Genomic DNA, 20,875 nt, shown 5'->3' on the forward strand with positions numbered 1-20,875 from the left:
CAGTCATCAAGTCCTTGTTAAAGTTGCACTGAACCACTTTTTCTGCTTTCACCACCGCAGCTTCAAGAACTGTCTGTTCACTTGTAGAGATGAGTGAATCGAAGCTGACGAGGTGGAATTCAATCTGAATTTCAGGGAAATATTCGATTCGCATCGAATCTGGATTTCCTCATGCTTCATTGTAACGAATCGGGGGTTTAAACAGTTCCGATCGGGGGTTTTAACACCTTGGAAGCCACAGTCAAACATGACAGTGGCATCCAAGGCGTTCCGCCATGCTACATGTCCCCGAGATTGGGGGTTGCCGATATGCATCTTGTGCAGCCTGGCCAGTGATCCCAAGCTGCTCATAGCCCCTAGTACCCAGTTGATCTTGCAGTACACGTGTATCACAGTCTATAGTGCTGAACCAGTGATCAGTGCATCACTGGTTCAAGTCCCCTAGTGGGACATCACTAAAAACCACAGCAGACTCCCTATGCGAGTTACTTCAAGGCACAGTGTTCTACACTACTATACAGCATCCCTGCAGTGAGGAAATAGCTGTTTTTAAAGTGATTCACTGCAAAAATAATTTGGATCGAATCATATCAGAAATTTTTTAAAAAAATTTGCTCATTTCTACTCACTTTCTCTCTAATATTCTCTACCATTGACAGCTGCCATGGTCACAAAATAATCTTATTATTTTCACAAATGTATTGGAAATTGGGTGAAAATTCCTTATTTTAGAGATCAATTTGTATGTCAATTTTGAAGAAAACTGCACATCAAGTCAATTAACATTTCCGTACCAAAAAGAAAAAAGGCAAAAAGATGATCTGTAGCTAAATTTCTGCAATGTATTAGATTAGATCAATTTATAATTCAAACCTTTGCCAAAAATGACCACTGGCTCAGTCCAAAGTGACAGAAAAGCTTTAGTGAACACACATTGAAATGGAAAATATCACTAAATATTCCCAAACTGAAAAAAACAGATAGAATGTAACAGGACAGGAGAAGAAAAAAAAAAAAGGGTAAAGGTTAAAACAAATAACAGCTCCGCATCTTTATTGGACATTCAGACAATACCTGGAACTTAACCCCTATAAGCACAATGTTCTGCTTAGCAGAAAAACATATCAGTTCAAGTCCATTTTCCATTGGTGGTCCTCCGATTTGGTAGCGATGGCCTTAGGTGGGGAGTTATTTGTGCTTCTTCGATTTCTTGTCCTGCTGTTTCTTGTCATCTGTTTTGTCAGAGTCCTGGACAGGCAGCCATTTTAATGGATGGCGGCGATACATTGGCCACGGAGGAAGAGTTAACTGCAATATATGGAAGAAGGAGGAAGTCTCATTAGTGGTTTTGTAATAGGGGTTAAATTCGTGAGCACTGGAATCACCAAGGATCATAAGAAGCTGCCTGAATGGAGTGATGGCTGGGCAGATACGCTCCATTCATTTCTATGGGCTTGGTTACCTATAAAAGTCTTACGGAAATTACATGAACTGGCGGCTCTCATGTGCAATAGCAAAAAGGGGAATCATTCCCTGAGCTTCCATACATGAGGCCCAACGTTGTTATACAGGTGAGGTACAATCTATGTCCCCAGAAACACTAAGGCTGAATTCACATCTGCATTGGGGTCTCCATAAGAGGCTACTCTGCAGATTCTGCCTGAAATCGGCGTAAAGTCCTGCAAGAAGGACTTTTCTCTTTGACGCTTTCAGTATAAACCGGTCAGACCCCACTATGGTCCCTGGGGTCTGTAGGTTTCCGTGGGTAACTGATCATTGTCTCCGTCTTTCGGGTCCCCGTGCGGACCCAAATGCTAGTGTGAACCTGGCGTAAGACATGTATAGATTTACAAAAGACATTCATAGAGAATGTCAAAAGTGATCGACCTGGAGGGACAACCGTCAGTAGTAGCTTCTAGTCTCTAGTCCACGCTATCTATACCTGCAGAAAACCACTGACCGAGTCAAAGAGATGTCCGGTACGTCAGTTCTTAACACTACAAATGCCAAGATGCATGGCGGAGACCACAACCAATATCTTATCATTAGGAAGGAGAGATGAGAGGCCTGTGGAAACATATTAACCTACCAAGCAAGACACAGCAAAGCCGGCAATTACTATGTACACTGTCCAGCCAAACTGCTCAATCACATAGCCGTATATGAAGCCGATCACCTGAAAGAGAGAAAAGCCCATTCAATAAACACTTTTAGGTGCCATTTGGTCAGTTTTTTCTAATTTCAACTTTTTATAGTTAGACAGCTTTTATATAGAATTAGTCACATAACAAGCATCCCATTAAGGCCTATTCACACAGGGCAAGGGGGTGTATTTTGGTCCTGATTTTGACGTGAGAAGCCGCGCCAGAATAGGACCAAAATGCGCCTGCTGTGACTGTCACGGCTTCCCGCTTCGGAGTAGGCCTAAATGAAGGGGCCTAGCACGGAGCGAGCTGCCGCGAGGCGGATGCAGTGGCTGAATCAGCCATGGAATATGCCTGAAGAAAGGGCAGCTCGCTTCTTTTTTCCATGAGCGGCAACATGCTGCTCACGGAAAAAAGTAAGCTAGCGGTCTACATAGACCTCTATTGTGAGGGGGCGGATTCTGACATGGATTCAGCACCAAAATCCACCCCCTCTTGCCCTGTGTGAACGAGCCCTAAAGGATTATTCCCATTTCAGACATAAATATAGATACAGGTTCCTCTGTGCTGCTGTGAATGGAAAGCTAGTGGCACATACACGGTCCTCCTCTATAGGAATTCCAAAAGCAACCAAGCACGCTAGCTCAATGCTTTTGGAAATTGCATAGAAATGGATCCAGAGAACTCACTTCCATTCACAGTGTCCTCCGAGTAAGGATCCCAATGCTCCATCTTGAATAAGACACCCATATCTATAAGTCATCTATGAAAAATACTTTAATACAATTTTTTTTAAGCTATTTTGCATTATTTACTTTGTACTGACACCCACTTACAGCTTGCTTTATACTCCAGGGCTGCGCTCACAATTCTGCTGGTTTGTCATGGGAAACAGTCAACTATTTCATCATCAGTCACAGTTTTAACAACTTCAGGGCCATTCAGTTTTTTGAGGGCTATAACATTTTTCTGCTTTGGGTTATTCAAAAAAAAAAAAGTTTTTATTCTATGACAAATAGGGCTTTATTTTTAGACCAAGATGGGGTTCATGTGTATGATGGAAATGCTTGTAAGCATGGTCACATGACTATCAGACACATCACTGTCATACAGTAAGCTAGGTCAGGTCCGCAATGTACTGAAGAGAACAGTTCTGAGTTTTACAAATGGAGAAATAATACTTACTGCAGAAAATAGGATTATTCCTTGAAATATCTGCTCTGCAAGTTTCTGACCTTTATAGTCCTGTGAAAATAAGTGAAGAAATAAAAATGTAAAACATATGACTAAGGACGTATTATTGACGAAAAAAGTCTGCTGCATATTCAGTGTAATTGTTGCTAAAATATGTATGTGTTACACGAGGATTGGTACAATCCAGCACAAAAATCTGCAACATACATGGGGCAACACAGTGACTCAGTGGTTAGCACTGCAGCCTTGCAGCACTGGAGTCCTGGGTTGAAATCCCAACAGGAACAACATTTGCAAGGAGTTTGTATGTTCTCACTGTGTTTACGTGGATTTCCTCCCATTCTACAAAGACTTACTGATAGGAAAAAAAAAATGTACATTGTGATTCCTATATGGGGCTCACAATCTACATTAAAAAAAATAAAATCTGTAACAAACAGGGTGTTTCTTTGGGTTTACTGTGATTTCCTCCCATATATCAAAAAACATCCCTCTAGGTAAATTTATCAAACTAGAAGACACTTCTAGCAAACAAAACCTAAACACTGCTGCCGCTATTGTAAAGCATAGTTCACAGGTCCTGTGTGGGGCATTTAGAAGCATTATACTGTATAGTGGGCACCAATGCCCCATTAGTGTCCTCCACACAGTATGATGCCCTATCAGTGCCCATCACACTGGATAATGCCCCATCAGTGCCCGTCACACTGTATAATTTTTCTTGCTTAAACCATGGGTATGATTTATAATCAGATGAGTTTTATCGTGTACAAAATGCAGTAAATAAATAAAAAAGACAAATATTTAAAATGGCTAAAAAGTACAAGAGTGTATCTATGAAGCCCCGCTGATCAGAAACCTTCAGCACTCCAGCTGCCGTGAAACTACAACTCCCCGATTTATAAATGGGCTCTGGACTCTTCATAAATCAGGTCCATGCTCGTGTACCAGAGAGGAGATCTACACCAGTTAGACAATGGCATAGATTTCCATTATACCTTGCTCCACAAAACTGGCATAGGTTATAACAAATATGTCAGACCATGGTGGCTCCAGCCTGCTCCACCCACATGTGCACAATGCGGTGAGTGAGGTGGTGAATGGGGGTAATAAAGGCCGTTGAGCCAAACGTGTTCCACAATATCACCCTTCTATGCTAGGTAAGTGGCCTACAGGGGGTGAGAAATTATCTCCAATGTGTGTGAACATCCGAGAGCAACTAAACAGGGATTCTTACTGTTAGAGACTAAGTCATACTACAGTGTCATTGAAGGTTTTCCCATGAATTCAGTGCACTGTTGGCTTTCTAACAGTACATAATACCGCACATCTCTGACATTGTCACAATGTGATACCGCCATCCTAAGGCCCCATTCAAAGACAAATACAGTCCTGAAAATCCAGACGATATATTGCTCGCATTCCCAGCACTGTGGTCTGGAAATCAGGACTCCTAGGACGATAGATCACTATGATAGATCTCTATGATACAAGGAATCCTGGTCTACAAAGAACAATTGCTCTGGAAAATGCAGGCAATATATGGACGGTATTTGCTGGTGTCCATGGGGTCTCATGTTGCCAAATAGCCCTAGTCCAAACCTTAGGATTTTGCACTAACTTTACCCTCAATGCCAGATGTTAAACTTACATATAAAAGGAGATATATTGGGGTGCACGTAATAAGACTAGCGTTTCCAGTGCATCCCTCTGCCTGTGTGTTTTATCATTGAAGGATAAGGGGATAAGTGTCAGGAACTGACTGCAGGGATACCCATCGATCAGGAGAATGGGGGGCAGGAAAATTTCCCTATGCGCGCCTTCTGCATATGAGTGAAACGCAAGTGCGTTCTATGACCAACACTTCAGTCTACTCTATGCAACTGGAAGGTGACAGACATTGGCGCTTCATTCACATGACAGGAATGGGAGACTTTAGGGCCCCAGTGAATAGCAGATAAGGATCTTTAATTATAAAACCCCTTTAAGAGGCTCCAGCCGTCTAATAATTCTGGTGCCTCTTGGGAGGTCCTGAGCACCAAACTGAAGGCTACGACAGTCTGGGCCTGGTGTGGATGTCAGCTAGAACGCATAGCAATTGTCTAGCACAAGTTATAGTAAATCTGTCAGGCCAAGGTGTATTGGGATAAATATAATAGTCCGTGGAGTCTCATCTTCCTCTTATTTGGTGACAGCTGGACACGTATTGGGCAGCGATCTCCACAGTGGCCTCTTCTTCTCCCAGTAGGATGTAGAGTTTCCTCTTCTCGTCTATATGCATATAGATATTGGTGTGTGTGTGTATATATATATATATTTTTTGCTGTCAGTGTATGTATATATGCATATAGATATTGGTGTGTATATATATATATATATATATATATAAATATATATATATATATATATATATATATATATATATATATATATATATATATATATGTGTGTGTGTCCATAGTGATCCCTGTGTACAGCTGGCATCACATCCTCCTCTCCCTATCCCTATAGGTTCTGCCGCTTTCCCCACATACAAGGTACAGTATACAGTACAGGACACGGCGGGTCCTCCTCTCTCTAGTCCCCCCCGCCATCAGTCAGTGCTGCTCACCATCTGGGTCGGGATAGAAGCGAATATATCCAACATGATGACAGCCGAGCAGCTCTCCTCCACTAACTGGGTACCAAACCGGAAACACAAGACCACCAAGCAGCGTCATCCCAAGCAAGGACCCTTAAGGCGCCCACCACACTGCCTGACAGGAAGCCGGTCCGTGCTAGACAATACAAAGCGCTGCATTCCAATGACATAAATCTAACGTTCTTACACAGAAACAACTGACCCTATAATCAGAGTTAGAATACTGCAGACTATCCCAATGTTTACTTTAATGTAACCAGAGCAGTGGGGGCCTTCGGTAGCGCCATGTCTTTTGAGGGCAAATATTTTAAAAAAATATATATATATCGTTTATTATCCAGCATCGAAAAGTCTAACAATACGTCAGAAAATGTGTCATATATATTGTTACAGTTGTCATAATAATGTGTTATATCATATATCATACAGTTAAAATACGTTATACCACAACAAAGATGGCGACCGACGGCTCAGTGAGTTCAATATAGTCATGTGGTACAGGTTTCTAAACACGTGACGGGGATAGGCGTGGCCTGCAGCTGGGTTATTGCTGATGTTGAGTTGGCAATTTGGCTGCATGTAGTTGAGTGTTGGGAGGCGGGGCCTGAGTACTACGGCCGCTAGACTGTATGTATATGTGTGATGTATGTTACTTGCATGTCTTTGTATGTATGTTTATGTACATTTGCATGTTTCATGTTTCTAATTCATGTCTAACCTATGTATTAACATGACTAGAAATTGCATGTCCTATGTGCTCAGTAAAGTACTACCTATGTGATACATGTTCTCATACATGTACTCAGGGTGCCACTGCCTCAGCAATATCAGGTCTCATTGATAACTGGGCTCCTCTATGGCAATGAAAAGCTTGCTTCTGATCATAGTAAAAGTTTAGATGTAGCAGAGCTGAAGCTGTTTGATGTAGAAGATCTGTTCTTCTCTGTGCTTTTAGGTATATGTGCACACCTAGTGAAATACATGTAAAGTAAATCCCATGGAATATGCCATAAGTGTCTGATGGGTGTGAGTCCTCTCTAAAATGAACCTTTCAGGCCTCTGCTGCCCTCCCACTACCTTGCTGAGAAGACTTACAGCTATGGTCAGGCTGTATGGAAACAGCGTAGCTCTGAGCTACGATAACTTCCAAGAAGTGAATGGGAATGACAGACACTGCATATGGTGAGCTGCGTTGTTTCTGTAACTCCCATCCTCCTCTATGGGACTTATAGAAATAGCTTAGCTCAGGTGGGATTCACATCCGGCGGATTTATAGGATATTCTGTGGCTATTCCATAGGATAAGATAAGATAATCCTTTAATAGTCCCACAGTGGGGAAATTTCATTTCCTTCATTGCAAAACCCCTTTAAATAAGCTTCTCTAAATGTTTTCTCCTATATGTATTGTAAAGCTATATCACACTCACATGTTTACTTACATTGCAGATTGGAAACAAGAGAATCAAGACAAATCATCTAAAATGTCATGCCGCAAAGGTAAAATCATACAAATCATATTTCCTAACATTGTATATGGATATCTTGACTTTCCCCTGAAGGTAGAATTCAAGGACCCTATGAGTCCTAATGCAATTAGCCCATTCTTCTTTGTTGTTTTTTTGTTGTTTTGTTTTTTAAATGTAGATTGTGAGCCCAGAAGTATCTCAAGAGGAGAAAGTAGTCTACCAATGACCTTCTCCCCTTTGAAAACACATAGACTTGCATCTGTATAGAAAGGGTGAAGGGTGATGTTGGGAGAAATCTATTGTATATAATGTTGTTGTTGAATCCCATCCTTAGATGTGTGCTTTCTTATCTCTCAGTGAATATAGTTATTATAGTGTTGGCTGCGGTGGTCTTCCTCCTCATCCTCCATCATAATCTACTGGGCCTAAGCGATATATTGAAGAGGCAAAGTTCAGGTGAGGGGGGTTTCAGAAACCTCTTTAAATGTACGTATGTCTTCTGCTATTGTTTAAAATGTACTCTCTATTTTGCCTACGTTTTTCAAGTCTCTGTTCTTTTGCGCCGTTGGTTGATTTCAGTATTTGTGATCCTTTTTTTTTTCTTTCTACCAGATACCAGCCTTATAGGATTTCAGCGTATAGATTTTCTCCCTGAAGCTCCAGAGGAGAAAAAAATTGCAGAGATCCCTGTGGTTATCACTGCAGTAGAAAGCCGACTTGGAGGAGCCATTGCTGCGATCAACAGTATTTCCAGTAATACCCAGTCCACCGTCACTTTCTACATTGTAACCATGAATGATACCAGGGAACATCTAAGGTATAGCACATCATGACTGGGTGGCTAGACTGTCGTGACTATCCTCAAGCATTGATTACATGTTTATGTTTTTATGACCTTCTCCCTGGCATATTTTAAAGGGGCTGTCCAGCCTTTAGATTTAGGATGTCAGTGAGAGTCTGACAACTGTCACCTCCACAGATCAGCTAATATAAGCTCCAATGCTGGGTGTACGCAGTGTACAGTGGCAAATGAATGGGAGCTAAACTGCAGTAACCCAGAGCAGCCGCTACATAGTGTATAGAGCCATCTGCTTTCTTCTCCATGTACTGTGTAGTTCTGGTTCTATAAGAAGCTGTAGCTGTTTGTAGAGGGTGCTGGTTGTTGGATCTCCACAGATATTGATGACCAAGGACAAGGATAGTCGTAAGGATACTCTTTAGCCAGCCATTCCATTTACATGGGGAATGTGGGACCCCCAATGATGTGATATTGATAACCTATCTGTAGGGTGGGTTATCAGCCTTTCTATATTGATAACCCATGTGAAGAGGATGAAACCGGACCGCAACCCCTAAAAGTAAAAATGTGACATACTAGTACATCAGAAGTCTGAACAGCAGCAAGTTTGGTAATTCTTTTCATTATCCTTGTTTTAGGACCTGGATTAGTGACTCTAAGCTTAAAAACATCAAGTATAAAATTCTGGACTTCGATCCTCAGGTTCTTGAGGGGAAAATCCGAGCGGATGAGCGTGTAAAACCTGTAAGTAAATGTAGTCATTTCTTTATCTGTAAATAACTTGCTTGATGTCTTATTGTTTTATTTCTGGCTCTTTAGTTAACATTTGCAAGATTCTACCTCCCTGATTTGGTCCCTGGAGTAGAGAAAATCATATATCTGGATGACGATATCATTGTTCAAGGTACAATTTTTTTTATGTATTGTAATATTGTATTTAGCCCCCCAACACATAAAGGGAATGTGTCTAACTAGTGCATCCATACGTAATAGCATGGGTTCAGAACCTGGGCCTGTTCAATCATTGTGAGAGCCTGGCTGTCATTTGGGGGGAATGATAACACGATTACTGGCTGCTGACCTTTTAGATGAGAATATATGACACCCCATCACCACTCCTTCAATGCTGTTGCAGGGTGCTGATGAGTTGCCATGGTGGGCAGGGGTCTAGTGGCCGCCGTCATAGTATTTCTATTAAGAGCTACCAGAAGCAACAGGCATTATAAACTGCAGTGTATATGCATTGCACTTGTAATATAAAAAAATATATATATATATAATCTTTAAAAAAAAAACTTGACCCATTTGTACATTGCGTTTCCTATAGGTGATATTTTAGAACTTTACAAAACTCCAATAAAAGTGGGACAGGCAGCAGCTTTCTCTGAGGATTGCGATTCAGTCACTTCAAAGTACCTGGTCAGAGGAGCCGGTAGCCAGGTATGATGGAAATCTGTAGCTTTGCTTTGATCGGTGCTGCATGGTCAGTCGTTGTTGATTATGGACAAACTAAGGTTCACTTTTATAAATGTATGACATATTGGTAGGATATGCCATTAACTGAGTTTTCCAGGCTTAGAAGCATAGATTGGACCAGTGGATTCCATATTTTTGTGTTGTAGTCAGGGCTGTGGAGTCAGTCATTCGTTTTCCCACAGACCGACTCTAACGCCTTTACAAAAGACCAATCGCCATGATCAGTCAAAAGCAATAAGGGTATGTTCACATGGAGTTTTTTGCAGGCAGATTTTGATGTGGAACATCATTTCATAGCCACACAGAAAAGTCACACGGCGGAAAAGGTTTCTGCCATGTGAACATACCCTAAAAATTCTCTAATTTATTAAAGAGGACCTTTCATCAGATCGGGCACATGCAGTTCTATATACTGCTGGAAAGCTGACAGTGCCCTGAATTCAGCGCACTATTGGCTTTCCCGATCTGTGCCCTGTGTAAAGCACTATCGGTCCCGGTACCGTAGCGCTTTAGTGTCAGAAGGGCGTTTCTGACACTTAGCCAGGGACGTCCTTCTGCACAGCCGCGCCTATCGCGCTGTACTGTGGAGCGGGGAGGAACTCCCCCCCACCCCCTCTCCTGATAATACTCGTCTATGAACGAGCTGTGTGAGCAGAGGGAGGGGCCGTTCCTCCCCGCTCCACAGTACAGCGCGATAGGCACTGCTGGGCAGAAGGGCGTCCCTGGCTGACTGTCAGAAACGCCCTTCTGACACTAAAGCGCTACGGTACCGGGACCGATAGTGCTTTACACCGGGCACAGATCGGGAAAGCCGACAGTGCACTGAATTCAGCGCAGTATATAGAACTGCATGTGCCCGATCTGATGAAAGGTCCTCTTTAAAAAGCTAGAGATCGATTCCTATGAAGACAGGAGAATAAAATGTCAAGAATTGGCTAGCATCAAGGGGCAAATGATCAAATGAATTCAGCCGATAATGCCACACATTTGTAGTTTGGACTGAGGATAATATTCCAATAGGAGATATCAGGAATGCTGAGTAGTGGTCCATGTTAATTTTTCAAAAAATGGTGAACCAAAATTACCCATTTGACCTGACATTCACTGTGTGTATAGGCGGCTTTACATGTCTAAGAAGTGTGTTCTTGCATGTACCTGGTAGAAGACAGTTGTAACTGCATTTGCTACACAAGGCCTCCTAACCTCACTGAACTCTGATCTATGGCAGAATTGGCATGGAATGGCACCTCATCCTGCCAGCCTGTAGAGTACCTGGGATAACATCTCACCTATACAGCCCTAAGGGAGCCTTCACACGATGTAACGCTTCGCTCATTCTGATCGTAAAAACACGTTCAGAATGAGTGCGTAAAAAGCAGCTCCCATTGACTTGAATGGGAGCCGGCATACGTGTGCTCCCCATTGAAATCAATGGGAGGCTTTTTTCCCTATTGCTTTCAATGTATTACGCGCGTAATATTGCCATACTGTGATATTAGAAGCGCTCCTGTCTGCAGAGCGAGTGGTACGAAACACTGGAGGATATAACTTTCTGTTGTGTAATAACATTTATCTCTTGCAGTATAACTATATAGGATATTTTGACTACAAGAAGGAGACAATTCGGAAGCTGGGCATGAAGGCTAGTACCTGCTCTTTTAATCCCGGTGTCTTTGTAGCCAATCTAACTGAATGGAGACTGCAGAATATTACCAGGCAGCTAGAGAAATGGATGGAGTTGGATATAGCGTAAGTAATTCAGTATAATTACTAGGTATTCGCTCCTTATTTATGTCAATATAGGTATTGTTAAGTGTCCCTATTCTGCAAAGGTTTTCTGATAGTTCTTATGGGCATGCACTTTAGAATTATGTTGGATGAACCCCTCGATATGAGTAGGACTGGCCAACCATCTATTGCATATGGCGTGCCCCTTACTGTCTCCTGATGGAAGATGTCAGGGGAGATTCTTGCTGTTTAATTTCAACATGTCTGTTCCTTTGGTTGTAAGGGAGATAAACTCATACCAATGGTGTGTGGCAGGATCTTCCTCTCTTTCCGACACTGAAAACACATATATATTCATCCGAGTCGAACATGTTGGGAGTGATTGGTATCAGACGAACCAGCGCTAGTGTGTATGGCCAGCTTTAGTGTGTCGCCTGTCCTGTTTTATATCAGTAAGGGTGTGTTCAAATTAAAAAAGAAAACCCAATTAAACAGTAAAGACAGTCCATGTAATGACAGACAATAAGCAGATCCTGAGGGACTCCATTGATGCTAATGGATCCGTCAGGTCTACCTTGTTTTCTCCCATTGGCAGTTTCACGTGTTAGTATAGCCTAAGATGATGATTTTCTGTTTGTATGTTAAAGGGCACCTGTCTTGTTGATTTGGAACACTAAACCATCCAAAGTCCTTATAGATCTGTGGTTTAGTGTCCCAAATCGTCCTGTTTTAACGCAATCTGTGACCACATTAAAAATAAAAAAAACCTTTATACTTACCAAGAGAACAGTCCAACGAGTCTCATCGGACTGTTCTTCAGCTAAGCCAGAGATGCTCTCCCTGGCTTCACTGTGCAAATGCTGGAGGTACATGCGCACTCTAGCGGAGGCGTATTCCTCTGGCGTCATTCAACTGCTGCGCAGGGTAAGTAAAACTTTTGTGTTTTTTTTTTTAATGCGACAGGGGCTTGCCTTGTAACAGGGCGATTTGGGACGTTAAACCCCCAGTCTATAAGGGCCTTTGGGTAAACAATAGAGATGAGCGAACACTGTTCGGATCAGCCAATCCGAACAGCACGCTCCCATAGAAATGAATGGAAGCACCTGGCACGTACGCTTTGCCGGCGGCCGGTCACTTAACCCCCCGCGTGCCGGCCACTTCCATTCATTTCTATGGGAGCGTGCTGTTCGGAACGGCTGTTCCGAACAGTGTTCGCTCATCTCTAGTAAACAAGACTTGACAGGTAAACAAGATGTAATGTTGTCAGTGAATCCACTAATTCTGAAAATCTACTTTGTGACCTTTTACCCTTTAATAAAATTGTAAGACCTGATTGTCTGATACTAAAGTAAGCTTACTCTCTTGTTCCAGGGAAGAACTGTATAGCAAGACACTAGCTGGCAGTATCACCGCACCGCCACTACTCATTGTATTCTACAAGATGCACTCTAGTATTGACCCGATGTGGCATGTCAGGCACTTGGGTAAGTCTGAGTGACATTTCGTGTCTAATGGTAGCAGTAAGAGGTGTATTCCCTTTCTGAAGGACAGTACAATAATTTATAACCATCCAACCAAATACCTCTTATCTTGTATCTCTTCTCTACCTGGAAAAATGTACTAAAAATACCTACTGGACTGCAAAGCCCAGAATGAGCAGGAATCCATAGGAATAAATGACAGGTTAGATGAATGCTTTTTCACCAGACAGTGTATCAGCCTGTGTGGCATTAGGTTATGACTTTACAGTTTTCCTCAGCTGAACTCTACATTGAATTATGAGCGACTGTGTCAGAATTTAGCTATACTTTTATGTAAATGTCCTTCTGAATTACATATTGATTTTGTCTCTATTCATGGCTAAAGTAAAATTAAACTAGCTGGTCCGTTTTCAATCTCCATTCATTGCAATGGGATTTTATCTTGTGTCCTTTAGTGTCCGTTTACACCCATGTCCGCTTTTTCAACTGGACAAAAAAATCCTACATGCAGGACTTTTCTGTCCATCTTTTTTAACATTGAGGTCTATGGGCAACGGACATATAACGGACAGTAACTTCTGAGCGGACACCATTGGTAGTGTGAACCCTACCTAAAAGGGAAGTGGTCAGGTGTTGTTTCCATCTTTAACTTGCTTTAGCATGTGCAGGATCACGTAATGACCTTTCCTATGGTGCACCTAACTATGATTTCTGATGCTCAAATGTCAAGTTATAAGGTTTGAAGACCTTAGATTCTAAAACCCTTTCTAAAATGTCACACTAACCACTAAGCCTAACCGTATGCTGTGCCTGTTCTGTACACTATTCTGACCATTTTTCACAGCCATCTCATATTATAGCATTCACTATAGTTGATGGCATAACTTGCTTCCTCCCCATCACTGAACTATGACTTCTGCACAGGTCACAAAGCATGCCTAGAAGACTCCCACCAAAGTCAGATCATCTCCAAACTACTTTGTCTATGGTCCATGTGGCTGCTGTAAAGCATAGCTCTAAATGCTATTAACAGTAGTAGCCCAAGCAAAATATCCCCTCTCATAATCATGTACAGAAAATAAAATGAAAACACATGTTATAAAAAAAAAAAACAGATTAGGAAAAAGTATATTTATTACTATTTGATATATTCCCTTTATTTTCTTTATTTCAGGTTCAAGTACCGGAAAGCGTTATTCCTTCCAGTTTGTGAATGCCGCCAGGCTTCTTCATTGGAATGGACACTTTAAACCCTGGGGACGAGCAGCCTCGTATTCTGAAATTTGGGAAAAATGGTATGTTCCAGATCCCACTGGTAAATTTTCCATTATCAGAAGGCACACAGAAGCTGATGGATCCAAATAAGGGAATCGGACTGATCAGGAAAGATCATGGACTATATCACAGAGCACGGACGAGCAGGATTTTCTCAGGAATCTGCAGCTGAAAGCTATTTTTTTAAATTGCTGTTACAAGAAAGACTACAGTGGACCCCGGTCCTTCTCAGTTCATGTACATCGGGTTACTAGATTTATTATATTATCTTATATAGTGCCAGTTGGTGTTTCCCCGAACATTAATCTAGTCCTATTGTGCGAGGTATCTGACTGGTGACACCACTACAGTTCTCTCCTTTTTTTTCTGAAAGTATTCACAAATGCTATTCTGATCATATTGTTTTCCACCAACTAGGAACCCATCCAGAAAACAAGCTCAAGACAAATGCAGAGATTCTTGGTATGCTTGCTGGAGATACAGCAGAGCTAAGTTTGTTATAACACAATGGAAGAGATTTACTAATCAAAATGAGCCAAAAAACTGGCGCACATGCTTTTCAACACATTTCTTAAACATTATAGGCTGAAGACACACATAAGGGCTGAGGTATCCAGACCAGCGCTATCCTTGTCCCGCTGAGCTGTATCCTCTGGGGACTGAGCGCCTAAACAAAAATGCTTAGATATCTGGCGAAGTTTACGCTAAATAAAATGCAATTTTTTTAATGGCTTTTGGAGCACAAGCCTGGAGTTTTTAGTGCAGATTTCTGCCAGGAGGGGACTTAAAGGATGGAAAATATAAAAGAATCCCTTCTATTTCTTCTTCCTGCGTTATCCACGCTTTGGCTCAAACAAAATACAGCAAAATCTGCACCAAAAAGCAAAGTTTATTCAATGTGTGTCTCCAGCCTTCGTCCAGCAAGGAGTGTAGCTTAGCTTAGGGCATGTTTTGTGGTTTAGGATGCAACAGTGGGGAAGATTTACTATTGTTGTGCCTGATTTTGGGTGCGCAATAGCTTTGCTGTAAACCTTGGACATTTTTTTGAGAATTGATGTAATCTGTGCAGGATTGTTACTTGCATGCAACACTTTTAGGCTATGGCCCCACATAGCACGACACAGCCAAAAAGTTCTGCGGTAAAAACCGGAAATGTATCACGTTTTTTTCCACAGAACTTTTCACAGAAAGTCTGCAAAGTTTTCCTCTGCGGACTTTCTGCTTCAATTATATCTATATGAAAAACGCCATCGTTTCCGTAGGTATAATCTGACATGCTTTTGACAAAGCTGGTTCACCTTTAGGTTGTCTCGTGTAAGTGCACATTGTTGCAGTGTAAACCGCACCATTCTAAAGTGTATAAGAACCTGAGTTCATGGTGTGCAGGACAGTTTTTTGGGGGGTTTTGCCCATATTATAGATGAACCTGTGAGGTCGATTTCCCAAGTAGCCTTGTTCTAATTCTGTCCGCGCTTGCATTAAAAGAAAAAAGCGGAAGCAGCAACCCTTGGTTTCAGTGCACATGCAGATTCTCTTTAAGAAGCCCCACATAGCATAACCGCTGCATTACAGTTCCTGCAAAGTGGATGTGATTCTGGCTACTCCCATCCACACATTGCAGAAAAATATCCGCGGCGGCCATGCTGTAATTTAAAACCATTGCAACGCTTTTTGGCTGTGGCTCGCTGCCTGGGGCCTTAGCCTAAGACTGTATTCTTGTGCATTATGCTTAGTAACTCCTCTTAAAATCTAACTCTCCCCAAATCTACTTCATCTCTATGTTCATAAAAGAACCATTTTGTGACAGATCTTTGTGATTTTTGATACTGAACATAAATTACTGTATCATTGAGGGCATCTGTCACAAGTCCTCTATGCCATATACTAATATACCAGCACAAGCTGCTTCTATCTCTCAGACTTTAGTATGATAAGGCTTTGTTGTTACTTGTGTATAAGGAATAGTCTATGGCTGTTCATAGGTGTCATGACCAGTATAACGTTATTGGTCAAGTGATCAATTTATAGATCATAAATCTTTCTTTGTCGCTAATAGAGATGAACGAGTACTGTTCGGATCAGCCGATCCGAACAGCACGCTCGCATAGAAATCAATGGACGTAGCCGGCACGCGAAGGGTTAAGCGGTCGGCTGCCGTCAAAGCGGAAGTACCAGGTGAATCCATTCATTTCTATGGAGCGTGCTGTTCGGATCGGCTGATCCGAACAGTACTCGATCATCTCTAGTCGCTAACACACTACTATATGTTACAAATGTCAGTATTCTTCGGTTATAAGACCCTTCAATGGAAATCCTCCAGTTTGTATATTTATAGGAGGTAGATGACTATAGTGACCTCATAACTGCATATACATCCATGGTACTGTATGACAACCTTCTCTATACAGATGATAGATAACACATGACGTGCCATCTGTAAGGTCTTATCTAGCAAACAAAACTGTCTACATGTCTCCAAGGCTTTATTCACATACTGCAGATTTGATCTGTATTTTGCATTAGTATTTTGAAGCTAAAATAAGAAGTGGATACCTAGAAGAAACGTAGAAATCGTTCAGTTATATCCCTGCTTCTTGCTGGGATCTAGTCCTGGTTTTGGCTTACAAATACTGACCAAATCTGCAATGTGTGAATGAGTCCTTACAGTCCTATTCCTAGTATTAGTGATTAAATCCAGTAGTAACTATGGCATGTGTATGGCAATCCTGACAAATGCTTTCATAGTAATGGCTGCCTTTCATTATTTGTGTTTTGGCCACTGTGGTAAGTTACAGCCATGATGCTATCTACCACCATTAAAAAAAATAAACTTCAGCTTTCCTTATCCATCTGTTGCTAAGTTCATGCCTGTGTTGGGGTTTCTACCCGAAAAATGCGTAGAGAAAAGTCTCTGTGTCTCTCAAGCGGAATAGGGGACGGAATCCCGAATGGAGATCAAGCGCAGGTGTGAACCTACCCTGAGTTTTGCATTGTTCTTCTTAAGGGGGCATTCACACAGAGAAAGTTGGCGCTGATTCCGGCACAATTACTCATGGCAGAATTGGCGCTGAAAAAAAGGCTCCCATTGACTTCAATGGGTTCCGGACGGAAAACGGAACCCATCGAAGTCAATGGGACTCTCTATTTTTTTTTTTTTTTTCAGCGTTGATTCTTCCGCAAGTTATGGTGCTAGAATCAGCGCCAACTTCCTCCGTGTGAATGCCCCCTTATGCAGTATTGCAAGTTCATAAAACTGTTTGTAAGGACTCATGGACATGGCTGTAATAGACTTGGAAGGTTGTATAGAGTCATAGTGTATTAGCTATACAGGTTTGAGGGCTCTGACTAGACCTCTGTATGTTCTGCCATGTGCAAAAAAAAATAAAAATTGTAGTAAGTCACGATGTTTAATAGGGTCCGTCAACTAGGAGAAATAAGGGATCACACTGCTTAGTAAAATGGGCTCTTCAGGTTCTACTTGACACCGCGCCACTTCCAGTCAGGCAATATGTATGAACAGTCATTCATGACACAGTGACCGGTCTGAAGTAGTGCTGTTTCAGGAAGGAACTAAAGGGAATTGTTGGTAGGTTTATAAGATATTACGATATTCTATCTATGTCATTAGAAAACCTCTGTGAGCCTGTTGAATGATTTTTGCAGTTTATTTCCCATTTACGCTGCTTGCCGACTATATGTGGACTCCTGTATCCAGATCACTGTATTGTAACACTTTGTCTCTCAATTTGCACCAATTTATTGCACCCAGAATTTTATGTGACGAAGTAAAACTAAACTTTGCTCTTATGTGAATTGTTATAATGGTTACATAGTAATAAGGCTGAAAAAGAGTCAGGTCCATCAAGTCGATAATGCTACATTGTTGATCCAGGGGATTTTCTTGCTCTCAATGAAGCCCAGTCTGTGATGATGATGAGGATGAAGATGATGAAACCTTTCCAGTCCCTGCTGTTTGAGCACACAGCAGGGTTCAGATGTGAAGGAGCACTATGTGGCTTTTAGAGTGCAGATTTAGATGGTCAGTTTTTGGACGCCATGTCATGTATGCAGAGACCCTAAAATTTGCCCCTACAAAATTACAGTTTACGGGCACTTCTTGAGGCTCTGCAAAAACAAAATGGCATCCAGAAACCAGTCCCTTTCTGTACTCCAAAAGCAAAAAAGTGCAGTGCTCCTTCTCTTCTGAGCCCTGCTGTGTGCCCCAACACCCACATACACAATTTTATTATACCCAAGATAACCCACGTACGAGTTTTAGGAGTACATGTCCCTGTTGACACAATGGGCTCAACATATTGGGCACTGAAATGGCATTTCTTTGAAAAATTAAAATTTTCACTTTGCACATTAATTTTTGGCAAGTAAAATGTTAATAATACCCTTTGAGAAATTCCTTGAGGGGTGTAGTTTCTAAAAATGGGGTCACTTTTTGGGGATTTCCTTTGTACTGGCACTTTAAGGGGCTTTGTAAGTGCAACATGGCCCCCGAAAACTATTCGAGCAACATTTGCCATCCAAAAGCTAACTAGTAGTCTATTCTTTGTGAGCCCTGCCATGTACCCATATAACATTTTACAACCACATATGGTCATTTATCTGACTATCAAATGGAGATTGTATTTTTGTGCATGTGTGTCATTTGTTTGCTTTACCCAATGAACATTCATTATTATTGCAATGGCCGTGTATATGGCCACATATACACGCACGCTGCAGCTTTGTGTAATATAATTCCTTAGTAATAATCTGAACTGTAGCCTATCACAATTGCCACATTGTTTCAGTGAGTATAGGGTTTCTGAGCGGTGTTGAGTCCGAGTACTGAGAAAAACGAATTTTCATTAACAAAATATACTGAACATTTATTACATTATAAGAAGTATTCTCTGCACACATACTGATTCATGGGAAAACAAGTACATAGAGAATGTATTATTATGTAACAGATGTTCACTGACCAAAATGCAAAGTGAGATATATAAGGAGCTGCACAAATAGAATTATATCAGTATGCAAACATTTCAAGACTATTCCATCATTGTATTAAAGCTTATACATAACAAGTAGAAAGTTAAAAACTTAGTAAACTATACTTTTAACCCAATATGTACAGTGGAAAATGCAAATAAATGAAAGCAACAAAAGGAGAAATATAAAGACAATGCATATATACAAGCATACACGCATCAGGTCGGGGCCTATGCATATATTATGGAAGTCACAATTTGTAAGCCACTATTGATATACTTGTAAGCAGTCCGTGTGTCTCTTTTCTTGAGGTCACATTCTGTAATAGTATTTGACTGTTGCTATCAGATTAAAAATTATCATGGTGGAGTAATAAAGCTTACAGCCGGGGCCTCACGGGCTGGAAACTCCGCGAGAAAAATCGGTACAGTACAGGCAAAGGGGATTCTAGCAAATCCCATACCCACTTTGCGGTAAAAATCACGGTGAGAACATGCCACGATTTCCAAAACTGGCGCGGTTTTGGAAATCGCAGCATGGCAATTATATCTACGGAAATGCCAGCAGTTTCCCCATAGACATAATTGTAACAGAAAGCCCGTGGAGGAAAACTACAAACTTTCTGTTTAAAGCGCTGAGGGAAGAACCGCATTGCGTCCTGTGGGGCCTCAGCCTACCAGTGCAATCCCTGAACTGGTTAACTAGTTCTGAGCTGCCTGTAGACTATATACATCCAGGTAGTCCATGCTTACCCCCTACAAGGACGTATATATACATCATTGCGTGGTTAAGCAGTGACACAAAATCGTACAGCTGAAGGATCGGGATGTCAGCCAGATCTCCCATAGGGAATGCATGAATGGTTTATTACAGTACCATAAGGGAGAGGGGAAACTATTTTAGGCTGGGGCCTCAGTTTGCAGATAAGCAAATATTTTTGTTGCAGATTTTGCTGCATTTTATTTTTTTTGAGCCAAAGCCAAGAACATCTATAAAAGGAATAGGAAATATATAAGAAGTTTCCGTACTTATCCCTTCTGCTAAATCCACTCCTGTCTGTGGCTCCAAAAAAACGCAGCAAAATTTGCAACCAAAACGATGGGATTCTGCAAAGGGAGGCCTCAGCCTTAAAACATTTTGTGGCATTTTATGCTATTAAATACAAAATGTGAAAAACAGACACACCTCTTCTTTTTTCTTCTTAAATATATATTATAGTAAAAGAAAAACTTGCTAAAACTTCTAACATGAATAAGCTTTATTACTAATGTACACTTCGGCCTTCTGCAGCTCCTTTCATTACTTTTGCAAAGAAGGCACCGGGGGAAGACGATAAACCTTGTTCCTCTGTCCTTCTTGCAGAAGCTTCAACTCTCAGTCACGATTCCACTCTACCTGCGGCGACATCACAAAGTTGGAGTGGTTGCAGGGGGAGACAGGAACAAGATTTGCAGAGAACCGCGGTGTGCAATAGTAATAAAGCCAGTACTGAAAATGCACTGGTCAGGGTACATTCACACTAGCGCTTGGTCTCTGTTTGGGGATTCTGTCCCTATTCTGCTTGAAAAAAATGCAGAGTCTCCTTTTTTGGGGGGGTAAACCCAGCGGACCCCATTATAGTCTATGGGGTCCATGGGTAACTGTTTTTTCAGCAGATTGGGTTTCCTTGTTTGGGTCCCCA

The 20,875-nt window shown here is 41.5% G+C and overlaps 2 protein-coding genes across 4 annotated transcripts; one reads left to right on the forward strand and one right to left on the reverse strand.

Moving 5' to 3' along the window:
* Positions 1-1,020: 1,020 nt before the first annotated feature.
* On the reverse strand, positions 1,021-6,059 carry SPCS1 (signal peptidase complex subunit 1). The gene is made up of 4 exons (XM_075287289.1): positions 5,950-6,059; positions 3,330-3,389; positions 2,090-2,176; positions 1,021-1,308 (listed from the first exon to the last, which is right to left on the reverse strand). The coding sequence occupies exons 1-4, from the start codon at positions 5,983-5,985 to the stop codon at positions 1,189-1,191; spliced, it is 303 nt and encodes a 100-aa protein (XP_075143390.1). The 5' UTR covers positions 5,986-6,059; the 3' UTR covers positions 1,021-1,188.
* A 437-nt stretch (positions 6,060-6,496) lies between these two features.
* On the forward strand, positions 6,497-17,271 carry GLT8D1 (glycosyltransferase 8 domain containing 1). 3 transcript variants are annotated; one of them, XM_075287788.1, is made up of 10 exons: positions 6,497-6,610; positions 7,427-7,477; positions 7,804-7,902; positions 8,059-8,263; positions 8,884-8,989; positions 9,065-9,149; positions 9,573-9,685; positions 11,304-11,470; positions 12,821-12,933; positions 14,105-17,270. In XM_075287788.1, the coding sequence occupies exons 2-10, from the start codon at positions 7,462-7,464 to the stop codon at positions 14,293-14,295; spliced, it is 1,095 nt and encodes a 364-aa protein (XP_075143889.1). In that variant the 5' UTR covers positions 6,497-6,610; positions 7,427-7,461; the 3' UTR covers positions 14,296-17,270. The 3 variants fall into 3 exon arrangements, with proteins under 3 accessions (XP_075143889.1, XP_075143890.1, XP_075143891.1); XM_075287789.1 differs by having other exon boundaries at positions 6,503-6,606; XM_075287790.1 differs by lacking the exon at positions 6,497-6,610 and adding an exon at positions 6,893-6,934 and having other exon boundaries at positions 14,105-17,271.
* The last annotated feature ends 3,604 nt before the right edge of the window (positions 17,272-20,875 follow it).

Source organism: Leptodactylus fuscus, chromosome 9 (assembly GCF_031893055.1).
Source record: "Leptodactylus fuscus isolate aLepFus1 chromosome 9, aLepFus1.hap2, whole genome shotgun sequence".
Lineage (NCBI taxonomy): Eukaryota > Metazoa > Chordata > Amphibia > Anura > Leptodactylidae > Leptodactylus > Leptodactylus fuscus.

What these genes read in the sequence shown, in the direction of transcription:
- SPCS1 (XM_075287289.1), bottom strand. Translation starts at nt 5,985, where the DNA reads ATGTTGGATATATTCGCTTCTATCCCGACCCAGATG. An exon ending in GAATAATCCTATTTTCTGCA is followed by an intron (nt 2,177 to 3,329) that starts GTAAGTATTATT and finishes TCTCTCTTTCAG; the next exon opens with GTGATCGGCTTCATATACGG. An exon ending in GCTTTGCTGTGTCTTGCTTG is followed by an intron (nt 1,309 to 2,089) that starts GTAGGTTAATAT and finishes CATATATTGCAG; the next exon opens with TTAACTCTTCCTCCGTGGCC.
- GLT8D1 (XM_075287788.1), top strand. An exon ending in GATACCAGGGAACATCTAAG is followed by an intron (nt 8,264 to 8,883) that starts GTATAGCACATC and finishes TCCTTGTTTTAG; the next exon opens with GACCTGGATTAGTGACTCTA. An exon ending in TGACGATATCATTGTTCAAG is followed by an intron (nt 9,150 to 9,572) that starts GTACAATTTTTT and finishes CGTTTCCTATAG; the next exon opens with GTGATATTTTAGAACTTTAC.